General features: G+C 41.6%; 1 protein-coding gene across 1 annotated transcript in view; it reads right to left on the bottom strand.

Moving 5' to 3' along the window:
* The window catches only part of HPS3 (HPS3, biogenesis of lysosomal organelles complex 2 subunit 1), a 26,959-nt gene extending 15,047 nt beyond the window's left edge, over positions 1-11,912 (bottom strand). Inside the window, exons 1-10 of the mRNA XM_019503117.1 lie at positions 10,723-11,912; positions 9,259-9,445; positions 7,970-8,058; positions 7,154-7,346; positions 6,842-6,923; positions 5,495-5,649; positions 4,586-4,694; positions 4,262-4,443; positions 3,770-3,947; positions 2,528-2,758 (exon numbers count right to left, since the gene is read on the bottom strand). Of these exons, the coding sequence (XP_019358662.1) occupies positions 2,528-2,758; positions 3,770-3,947; positions 4,262-4,443; positions 4,586-4,694; positions 5,495-5,649; positions 6,842-6,923; positions 7,154-7,346; positions 7,970-8,058; positions 9,259-9,445; positions 10,723-11,146 (1,830 nt within the window). The 5' untranslated portion in view covers positions 11,147-11,912. The remainder of the gene's footprint in view (positions 1-2,527; positions 2,759-3,769; positions 3,948-4,261; positions 4,444-4,585; positions 4,695-5,494; positions 5,650-6,841; positions 6,924-7,153; positions 7,347-7,969; positions 8,059-9,258; positions 9,446-10,722) is intronic.
* Positions 11,913-12,260: the final 348 nt, after the last annotated feature.

The raw sequence follows: 12,260 nt of genomic DNA, 5'->3' as shown, positions 1-12,260 counted from the left end.
GTCCCAGTAGGGGAAATGCCTTACTTGACTTGGTGCTGGCCACAGGGGAAGACTTGGTGGGGGGATCTACAGGTGCAAGGTAACCTAGGGGATAATGACCACCAGTTGATAGGATTGACTATCTGACAAAAAGTGGGAAAGACAACTAGTAGGGCAGTAGTGATAGACTTCCAGAAGGCCAACTTCAATGAGCTCAGGAGCTTAGTTAGGGTGGGACTGAGGGATAATTACATCTGTGAGATGGGAGTCCAAGAAGGGTGGGAGTTCCTCAAGGGACTGATCCTGCAGGCACAGAGGGGTACCATCCCAGTACACATAAAGGGAGGCAAAATAGCCAAAATCCTTCTTGGCTGAGCAGGGAAATCCAGAGCCTTCAGGGGAAAGAAGAGGCTTACAGGCTGTGGAAGCAGGGGGCAGCCACCAAGGAAGAGTATACCTGCTTGGCTGACACTTGCAGGGAAGCAGTGAGGAAGGCCAAAGCAGATACAGAACTCAAGTTGGCAACAAAGATTAAGGATAACAAAAAATCCTTCTTTAAGTACATAGGGACAAGAACAAAGCGCAGGGTAATGTAGGGCCTCTACAGAATGGACTAGGGCAACTCGTAAAAGATAAGACGGATAAAGCAGAGCTTTTACATTATTTCTTTGCACCTGTGTTCCTGGACATGGATACAAACACACCTCCCAGTAAGTCTTTAGTCTGGCATGAAAGAAATACCAATCCACCTATGGTTAGTGCTGACCTAGCGAAGAGCCACTTGGAAGGGTTGGATACATTTAAGTCGGTGGGCCCCAGTGATCTTCACCCAAGGGTACTAAAGGAGCTGGCCGGTGTCATAGCAAAACTACTGGCCTGAGCTTGTTTGAGTGCTCATGGCGCTCAGGACAGGTCCCAGAAGACTGGAAAAGGGCCAATGTGATCCCTATTTTCAAGAAGGGAAGGAAGGAGGACCCAGGTAATTATAAGCTGGTTAGCTTCACCTCTATTCTTGGCAAGACCTTAGAAAAAATCATAAAGGATCACATTTGTCAGGGGCCAGCAGGTAATACAATGTTAAGGGGAAACCAGCATTGGTTTATAGCAGGCAGATCCTGCCCGACTAACTTGGCCTTTTTTTATGACCAGGTCACAAAGTGCTTAGATGCAGGAGTGGAGATAGATGTTATTTACTTGGACTTTAAAAGGCTTTCAACACAGTGTTGCACCTAATTCTTACAAGCAAACTGAGTAGCTGTGATGTGGATTTTTTCACAGTAAGGTGGGTGAAAAAACTGGCTTATGGGACACACCTAGAGAGTGGTGGTGGATGGATCAGTTTCTCCCTGGAGAGATGTGGGCAGTGGTGTCCCCCAAGGCTCAATCCTTGGACCAGTACTGTTCACTATCTTCATCAATTTGGATGAGGGTGTTGAAAGCACTCTGTCCAAATTTGTAGACAACACCAAACTATGGGGTTTAGTAAAACACACTGGAGGGCAGGGAGCAAATTCAGGCAGATCTGGATAGACTGGAGAAGCGGGCAAATCAGAATAGGAAGCAAATTTAACAAGGATAAGTGCAAGGTGCTGCACCTGGGGAGAAAGAATATCCAATACACCTACAGACTGGGAAGTACCATTCTGAGTACCACGGCAGCGGAAAGGGATCTCGGAGTCATAGTCAATGCAAAAACGAACATGAGTCGTCAATGTGACAAGGTAATAAAAAAGGCTAACTGCACTCTGTCTTGCATTAGTAGGTGCATCACAAGCAGGTCTAGGGAGGTGATACTTCCCCTCTATGCAGCATTGGTTACACTGCAGCTGGAGTACTGCATCCAGGTTTGAGTGCCACGCTCCAAGAAGGACGTGGATAACCTTGAGAGGGTTCAAAAAGGGTTACTCATATGGTTGAGGGCCTGCAGGTAAGATCCTATGAAGACAGACTGTGGGACCTGAATCTCTTCAGCCTCCACAAGCGAACGCTGAGAGGTGATCTTGTGGCTGTCTACAAACTCATTGTGGGGGGTCAGCAGGGAATAGGAGATACTCTGTTTACCAGGGCACTCCTCAGGGTTACCAGAAATAATGGCCACAAACTGAAGGAGAATAGATTTAGATTGGACATAAGGAAGAAATTCTTTATGGTGAAGGTTGCCAAAATATGGAATGGGCTTCCAAGGGAGGTGGTGCTTTCCCCTACCTTGGAGGTGTTCAAGAAGAGATTAGACAAGCACCTAGCTAGGGTTACTTAACCCCAGCACTCTTTCCTGCCTAGAGCAGGGGGTCAGACTCAGTGATCTACAAGGTCCCTTCTGACCCTAGAAATCTCAATACAAGGAAACTAGCATCTATGTGGGATGCCACCTCCACATGACTCTACAAGGGCTCATACTACGAACACTGAAAGGTTTTGGTAAGTATGGAAACAGTCCAGTAGAGGTGGGTTGTTAAGTATAACCATGTGCCAAGTCTACTGGCTTCAGTTTAACAAAGGGCATGGCTTCAAATGAGAACCAACTGGTTCCAAGTGCTATATTTTGTACCTCTGTATAGCGATCCATCGCACGTTTACATGTCTCCAGGTCTCCCATTTTCAGAGCCATGGCAGCTTTTGTTAGTGTCACCACCGATGCTGGCACAATTCTTTCCGCTTTCTGCAGATATTCCATGGCCGTTGATGGACATACATTCTTCATGCAAGGACTACAAAGGACATGAGGTAGCTGATTTGGTTCAGCAAGATGGAATATTTGCAGCACTTTTGCAGCTGATTCCTATTAAAATAGGAGTCATTTAAAGTAGCCTTAACCTTTCAGATATACATTGGGAGAAAGAAATAAAAGAAGAAAGTTGAGTGTAGTTAAGTCTCTTTCATACACTGGAGTGGAGCAGACTAAACCAAAAATCTCCCTGAGGTACGTGAACGTCACCCAGAGTGCAATCTTAACACCCTTTAATGTTAAGTGGCATGTGGATCCATGGTTTTGATTTGTTTACTATTGTAGGTAGCAAAAAAGGTTCCGATATAGATTTTAAGCATCACAATGGCAAAAGCCATGGGGAGGGCATCCAGACGAGTGTGGATATGAAGTATGCAGTGCTGCAAATCTGTCTGAGGCACTGCACACCACATATGTAGGCATTCCCTGTGATGCTAATTTGCTGTGTGGGAGAGGGGGAGGGGGGCTGACACTGGGAGATGCCAGTGTCAAAAAAAAAATGGTGCCTTAAAAAAGTGGGATGTGTACGTGGCGGCAGCATGCGCTGCCAGAAATAGAACCTTGCTGGCTGGAGCCATGTTCTAGCTGCCGGCAAGGCTCCGTGCTACCAAATTGCTCTGGCTCCAGCTCCTAGAGGCCCTCAGGACCCCAGGTAAGGTTGCTGGGGCCAGCCCCAGCCTCCCCATACCCCACCTGGGACAATGTGCTGCACACCAGAACATGCATGCACAGGCATTTCTCAGGGACAAGTAGCAGCGGCACATGTTGTACTGCTAACATGTGCCACTGCTGTTTGTCCCTGGTGAAGGCATGGGAACGCATCCTGGATGTTCTTTGAGAAGAGTTTCACTACTAATCTCTATATTTGTATAGAAATTACACCTTGTTGCTATGTAGACAACAAAACCAGAAAGACTCTCTGTGCATCTCAAAGAAAAAGACAATAATAAATGAATGAGAAAATGGACAGCTTTACAGGATTTAAGCAATGTTTCTTTTAGAAATGTTACAATCTCCTCAAAAACAGCAATAAGCAGACATTTAAAAAACAATTCACACCCCTACCTTACTTAATTCTTCATTTAATTCTTCATAAAGAGAATGATTTAAGTAAAAAATAAATCCTCTCTGATATTTTTGTGCTCTGTCCTCTTCCGAGTCCATTCTCTTCAAAACTTCAGTCATGGACAAATCAGACATTTTGTAGTAAGGCAGGGATAGATGGTAATCCTTTGTGTCAAACCTAAAAGTGATGCAATAAATAAAATTAGACACCATTGTAACATTCTCTTTAAACAAAAATTTCACCCCAATATGTATGGTCTGGCTCACAACATTTCAACATCTGTATATATCCAGTCAAGACAAGACAAACCTAGTGAGTGGAAGCTTAAGCAATTTAAATTAAAAATGCTGGCTTCCCCACCAGAATGTATTTACTTAAAACCTGCATTGCGAAGAAAATAAAAGGATCCAGATTTCTTCAGAAGTGACCCTAGGAGGACACCTTTGAAAAACAAAAACCAGTGGATGTGGAAGTGATGTACTAATACAAACCTGCTATAGCAGTCTCCTAGGAGAGCACAACTTTCTTTGAATGATGCCAGGAGCTCCTCCTCCTCTTCTAATTCTATCAGACCTGGATCCATTAGAGCTGCTCGGACTAATAAATGAGCCTCGCTTAAAAGATGGATACAACTCTCAGTTCTTGAGTTTTCATACGTCCTGCTGTAGTCTACCTGGAACAAATACAGGACATACTTAGGTCTTATTTATTTGTGACTAATGCATAGCAAGATATCCACAGCTAAGATAGGTCACAAACCTCTAATCTACTATACTGTATTTTATCTCAAAGAATCAGAAACAGGTGAGCAATACCATTTCTTTGTAAAGTTGAATAGTTGAAATAGTGTTCACTATATATAAATTCCAGCCAGATTCTGACTCGGAAGGTGCCGTGAGTGTAACACTACCAGTTTTTCTCGAACTGAAAAGAGATACAAGTAAAAAGAAGAGATGCTGTCTGAACAAATGTTATGTATATGAACACAAGTTATCATCAATTTCACAACTGATCAAAAAAAAAAATCACATATATACAAATACACCTTTTAGGCCTTGTTTACACTTGAAATTTAATTCATATTAGAGTAGGACATGAATTGAAAGCACAATAGCCATTCCTGAATAACTCCATGTACAGGCAAAGCTATAGATGAAAAAAAGCGTCATGGATAAGGACCTTTGGGCTAAGCCTCAGCTAGATGAAAATTTATACCATTGACTTAACGGGAGCTAAACAATTTAAACCAATGAATCATCTGTCCCAATATCGTTACTTGCATTGCACACAACAATCACTGCACTTCTGCCATTTCAGTAACTTTTCATTACAAGGTTTATATAAAATAGTATGTCTAATACTTAGAATTCTTGATTCTTAAGGTATTGGCCAAGGGTATATTATAATAAGAGGTCACCACCTAGTTCTGTACATTAAATATGCACCACCTTTGCTTAAATAACCTGAAGTTTGTAGTCTAGACATTTTGTATGTTATAGCTGCCAAAATAATTTTTAGTGAATTATAGTTTTTGTCGTTTTTAAAAGAAAATCCATTTGCAGAGAGACCATTTCATTTGATGCACTGAGACTCATTATAAATTCAAAAATGTTATTACTATTCTCCACTTTGAACAGAATTCCATATCCGAGAGATACACAGACTCTTCACGCAATCTCCTTCAATCTGAACCCGAAACTTCAATGCTAAACTACAGCACTTACAGGAGTCTTCTTGAAGGCCTCCTTCTTTCAGTAATATCTTCAGTATCTGCCTTAGTTAGAATAATTATATGGTTTTTGAAGTGACAAATGGCTTTCAGCCCTATAAAAAGCTGCATTCTTAATGCACACACATCCAAAGACACAGGTGGGCAAGCCTGCAAAAGGAGAAAGAAAAAAAAAAAAAAAATCACATTGAAGTTAAGGATCAGAGGTCCAAGATAAAAAGGAGAGGCACGTGGGAGGGGGGAAAAAAACCTAACCTCATATGCGGGTTAAGATTGAATTATCTTTAAAAGTTTCTCTTAAATAGTACATCTAATAAAATTATAAAAGCAGGAGATTATTCTTGCTGAAATAAGCTATGAAAGTTAGAATTAAAAGTTGTCTGTATAGCTATAGTTGTCAAGAGTTTTCAATATGGACAAATTATAACCTCAGTTTTGGAAGCAACTAAGCATGGGGCCATCCAGGCCAGATGGGGTTGTGCTCTGTGCCCCAGGCTGCAACAGGACAGAGCCTGCCAGCACAGGAGCAACGATGAGAGGGAGGGGGCAGGCAGCAGTTGCGGCTCTGAAGCTGCCTCTGCCACCCTCCCCCATTGCCTTGCACTTGATTCCAAGATGAAGGGTCCCCCCACTCTATATTAAAATGGGTAAAAAACCTTGCCTGAATCTAGCAAATACAGCGCATGCAAGTCTTCCAAACCTTTGAACTTCCTTATTTCACTTGCCTAGAGAACTGCCAAAGAAGGAATTCCCCAAGTACATAGTTCAAGCATACTTCAGCCTGTCTGTCCTAATAAATATTTACATACTTGTTCAGTCCTGCATAATTCAGTAGGTTATCACTTATCAACAGTATACGGAGAGGACAGACTTCAAACTTAAGTCTTTTTACCCTACGGCATCTGAGGATACTTTGAAAAATAACCGAATGAAGAGGGGAGATACAGTTGCTACATCAGCTGAGGTCATCAGCTCCCATAAGGAGAATTTTGAACCTTGCAGACTATGACAAGAATGAAGGAAGTTAAGTTGCAAACACTCCTCCATAAAGCCTTTGCAAATAGTTTGTTAATAGCTTAGGCTCTAAAAAAGCAGTCATAGATCCTGCATAAGCTAGTTTACACATCCACTGGAACAGCAGTATATGTACTGTATCCACTGGAACAATAGCATTACACCATTGCCAAATCTTTAATGCTTTTTTTGTGTTATTCTGTTGCTTCAGCCTATAGAAACTAACGAAACTTAAGGACTAGACACTAAACAACTTGAGGAAAAGGCCTTCTTAGTACCCATATTCACTTTAAGCTTTACATCAGCCATAAGACTACTAGGAGCACACCTTCACAGTTGTATCAATGTATGGGTCCTCATCACGAGCTGCTGCTGCACTGCACCGGACTGTGAAACACTGCAGGCTATTACTGAAGGAAAGAAAAAAGTCAATACAATTCAAAAGAAAATTGGCAATAACTAATTTTTCACTGTTTAGAGAGGACTGTATAGTGCAGTAAAATAAAAAATAAAAAAGGTAAGAACTGTAATAGGGAGGGGGTGTGCAACAGGGGATACGAATACAAAGACTATTTCAGTGACAAGATGAAATGCAGGTATGAATTCATGAATACAAAGAACACAACTCCAAACATAGTACCTTGTAATAACATGGAGGAATTGAGGGGTTAGAACTGCCTGCTCTGATTTCTCTGAATACTGGTAAGTAGAGAGCAATTCCACTAAATTCCCAATTGTGTAGAGATACCCAACATGAGGCAAAGAGAAAAAACAGAAGAGACTCAGCAATTCTTTCTTGGCTGCAGTTTTTCTGTTGTCCGTCGTGAAACTTCCTAGATATAAAAAGAAGGAAATATTGCTAATAGTCAATTTACTATATACTTAAAAAGCATTTTGCAAAGATTTTGATTGTATATGTCACTCTTATGTGTCCACTGTTTATTCCAATAGAACACAAAGGCAATTAAGTGTCTTGTGTTAACATTAATAAAAATTTAACATCTGTGACCAGCATTTTTAAGGCCAAAAGAATTGTCACAGTGGCAGACAGTAGATACTGAAAGGGAGAGTGAACTGGGTAAGACCAGGTGTTTTTCAACCATTCTTCTCTCAACTGCAGCCTTTAAGGTTTTGGTTTTATGCTACTGGAAGTTAGTCTGCTACACAGACAGGATGTGGTATTAATATTCTATTAATTAAATTCTGCACAAACTTCACGGAAACAAAATTAGAGTTTGTGACTGGTTTTAATAAAGCTCAACATAAATGACTGAAAAGGAGGAACTTATTTTTCCCTTAAAGTTTTTAAGCGCCGAAACAGGAACTGCATACAAAGAAAGGGTACATAAAGTAGGATTTCCCCTGGAACTTCTGTAGCAAAAAAACCTTGGCACCAATGGAAGCCAGCTAAGCTGGCCACTATATATGTATACTGTATATATACACTTCTATTTACCTGTCTGGTACATAGGCAGCATCTGAAGAGAATGCAACTTGGTTTCTTCAACGGAAAAGACAAAAGATGACAGATCTGGAGTAAACCGTCTTGAGTGAGGAGGAAAAAAAAAGAAATCCTCATATACTATCAATTATAAACCACTTCCAAGATACCAAACGAGGACAAACAGCAATAATCACAGAGGGTGATGCATTAAGGCTCTATTGATTATTATATTACTTGTCTAACTACTAGCACATTTCATGTAGGAAGAGTATAGCATACTCAGATTCCAATACTTGTATGTACCTCAAGCTCCTATGATCAAGGACCTCCATCCGTTGTTTGCACTGGATACTACAGGTTAGTATATGTAGGTAAGACTACAATGAATTTGAATCCCAAATCTAACTTTGTACTATTATACTCAGTTCAACTACAACCAGCATTTTTCTCCATCCTTTCCCTTCACTTACATATCACTCTGTTTCCTGGCTTATTTTGAAATTTCTTGCTAGGAATTCTGTAAGTCCCTAACTACATCCTTTCATGGTTTTGCTAGCAAACTAACCTAAATACTTTTCACTTTTACTTAACGCATTTTTAATCCACAGGGGTTCTGAACATTTCCCAAAGTTGATCACAGTCCCTCCTTTCAGCTCTAGAAAAACATTTTCAGAGGTACCACATATCTAGAAGTCCAGCAGAAGATGATAATGCCGCAGATATTCAAACTCCTCTGATAGGTCAGATACTAGGTCACAGGAAGTCAAAGGAAAGTAACTCCTGATACTCTGCCCAGTGACCTGTCCATTAGACTATGTAGCCTCAACCAATAAAGATCATCACTTGAACAAGTGCACCAGAACAAGGCCACAACCCCATGGTAGCAGTGCTCAGGTACAATTTTTTACAGGTAAGTCAGAACGAAGAGAGCCTACGCCAAGGATTCCATACCCTCCTACATACTGCAAGAGAAAGTGCTGTGGCAGTACACGGTCCCCATCCACCCTCCACCCAGCTAGGCAATTACTCCACACCAAAAATACAAAGTAATTCCATGTTGGAGTGGAGCAACAAGTTACGTTCTCCTGCAGAGACTGACTGCAGGCTAGGCAGTTCAAAAGCTTTGAGACCAAGGGATGGATTTAACGATACTTCCACCTCAAAGCAAAACTCTTCTACTTTGACTGTCATCCAATAATCAGAAATTTGTTCTAAAAATTAGAAGTGAGCAATAGTTTATTTCCAGGTTCCCAAAAAACAAAGCAGTAATATAATACAGGAACACAAAAGGTTTTTATTACCGGTATAGGATGTAACACACTTGGAAGTGTTCTGCATCTTCAGTATTTAACCTTGTTGATTCCAGCGTGACAGATATCCCACACAGTTCACTGTCTTCCCCAAGCAGTTCCGTAGGCTTCTGACAGATGACAAAGTCATCCGATTCAAACTGGGAAGAGAGTGCTGAACGGGCTTCACCTTTTAAACCTTAACAATTAAAATACTGTATCAGTTTTCCAAATGACTGCAGTGCAATTCTTGACAGGATAGAGAAGGCAGAAGACTCAGTTAAACACTTCAAGTGAAGCTACATAGTTAGTATCACCCACCTCAAAACTGCAGAAGTTTGTTTTAAATGAGAAACTGAAGTTTGTTGTGTCTTGATAAATTTTCTTGCTAAACTACCTAAGAGTCAAGGGATAGGACAGAAAAAAGGTGTCTAGCCCAATACAAGAACTGCAAAATGGCTTTTGAAGGAACAGATTCTTCAAATAAAACTAAGGGCATTCAGAAAGGTGTCTGTACCTAGTAGCACCAAGATGAAACAGAACTGGATTGGAGTGTTTAGTGTTGTTTTAACAACACATTCCTCAGAAAAGCAGTGCCCCAAAACATGCCAAAAGAAATCTACCCCTACCAATTTATTTTTTAAGTAAAAAGAACCACTAGAGCAGTGGTTCCCAAATGGTGGGTCGCAACCCCACAACATCAGTGTGGGGTGGAAGTGAGGGACCATGCTGAGGAAACAGTTTGGGAAGCACTGCACTAGGAGCATGGAAGCCATCATCAGAGGAAGTTCAGGCTCATCCTTGCAAACAATGAGAAACAGATTTACAAGAGAAGCCATCAATTTAGTTTTTTTACTGCATTGTATTTTTTTTTTAAATTCTAGTTTGAGGAATCATTCATTATGTTTATTTTTATGGCTTTAAAAAATATATATATATTTTCAAAATAAATGAAAAATATTTCCTCTACTCCTGTGGCACTTATTGGGTATTTTCCAAAATGGAAAAACTGATTATGATATGGTTGCCTGCAATAGCTGGAGACTGGACTCCATCACCAGTCTTCTATAGCATGTTTCTCTAACTATGCAAAGAAACACTGAAATCAGCTACCCAAAATAATGTCAAGTATGGAAAGCAAAAGACTGAAAAACTATTTTCTCAGTTCTCTTCAAGTTTCGAGTCTAATCCTGTAAGTGCTTACTTATCTTTGTATACATACGCAATTTCATTGAAGTACAAAGAAGTATTGATTTATGTGTTTGCAGATTCAGTAGTCATTTAGGATGTTATTTATAACTCTAGCAAGTACAGATGTTTCAATCAGAAATCATATATTTAAAGAGCACCATCACTTCAAAGATGTTCATAAACATTTTTGAAGGCGAGAGGGGAAATCAACCTGTTAGAGCACATTTTGAAATGAATCAGATTATCTCCAGACTCTAGGGAAAGGAAAATTAAATTCCAGTTTACCTTCATCCACAAGCTTTTCTGGTGCATTGGTCTCGTGAGCACAAAGTTCAGTATCATCTGCACCTTTTTGAACTGATTTCAGCTTCAGGATTAAAACATCCAGTTCTGTTGTTATGGCTACATACCCAGCACAAAGTGCAATTTCTGCCGGGATGATATTGTCTATGTGCAAAATTAAGGAGCGTTCGAAGTCCAATACACTGAAATCAGGATTTATCACTAGGTATTTCAAACAGAACATGACCAGTTTATTTTTGCAGCCCACAAGAAGATCACCATTTACAGGACAACAAGAGATGCAGAGCGGAGGGTCTGAAAGAGGCATTTCCACAATGGACATCTGCTCTTTAGAAAGTGCACTATAGGACTCTTCCACTTCGTGACCCACCATCCGGACGCATACGCGAGAGTTCCCAGTTGACATGCATCTCCAGTTCACATAAGCTCGCAGGGAGGTAGCCTTGTTTTTCTCCTCAATTGTTACCAGATAGTCTCCTGAAAAAAGGAGAGCAACAGTACAATAACAATACTACAGCATAGCCTGGAAAGAATTTGTACTCTTGTGTATGCTGTTGCTGCAAAGGCACAACATAGTTTAATGAAACAGAATTGTGAATTTGAGGTATTTGTTTAAATTAGGTAGAAATATTTCAGTGAGACCTCTCAGGGACAGCATGCGCTTAGAGGTCTGTAGAGGCCTACGGTACCTCAGTGAGGATGAGGATGCAGATGTGCAGGCAAGGAACACTATACGGTTACTTACAACTCCACTCAATCTAGACTTCAATAGGTGTACAAGAAATAAAGGCTCAAATGTTTTATTCCCTCATCCTGATATTACTTTCTCCTACTGCCCAGACAATGCTCTGGAAACCTTTTCTGAAACTCAAGTTAGCGCAATACAGCTGCCGAACCCATTAAATTTGCTCCAAGAATGGAGCAGGCAAGTACCTCTGGCCCTTTCCAGACAGATCAGCATAACGCTGCAATTCACTCTACTTCTAAACTGTTTCCCACAACAACAGGGAAGAATCACCTGGAGCCGAGAACAGTGTTCCTTTTACTAAAAAATAAAGGAATTGTAGCAAGTCCAAGGAGGGTCCATGCAGCAAGTGTCCTCCTCGGATTTGCCCTTAATTGATTACTAGGTTTACGCTGCAGACAAGGATTTACAAGTGGATGAGCAGAAAGGCACAGCTAGTCGCTCGTTTGGGGAAGAAAACCAAACGACGGGAAGTTTGCCAGGGAGTCTTAGCTCGTCTGGAAAGCGCCCGGCGCGGAAGCGCTGCTCGTCGTGGACTCGTCGTGACACCGGTCCTGCGGCACCAGGGGCCTCGGCTGCTCGGAAACCCGAGCTGGAGGGTCCCCGCCAGGCAGGAGGCCCCGCTACGCGGCGCCGAGGGCCCGGTGCAACTGCTCGTGGGCCAGGGCTCCGCTCCCCTGCCCCGGCACGGCCGAGCGCGGCCGGCGATGCTCCGCAGGGGGAAGCCCAGCGCGGACCACGGGGCTCAGCGCTGCCGCCTCCGGCTCCACACGCG

This window comes from Gavialis gangeticus, unplaced genomic scaffold (genome assembly GCF_001723915.1).
Source record: "Gavialis gangeticus isolate Ggan-Ray unplaced genomic scaffold, GavGan_comp1, whole genome shotgun sequence".
Taxonomy (NCBI): domain Eukaryota; kingdom Metazoa; phylum Chordata; order Crocodylia; family Gavialidae; genus Gavialis; species Gavialis gangeticus.
Note: the sequence above shows the minus strand (reverse complement) of the source record. Positions and strands in the feature narration are given on the sequence as shown.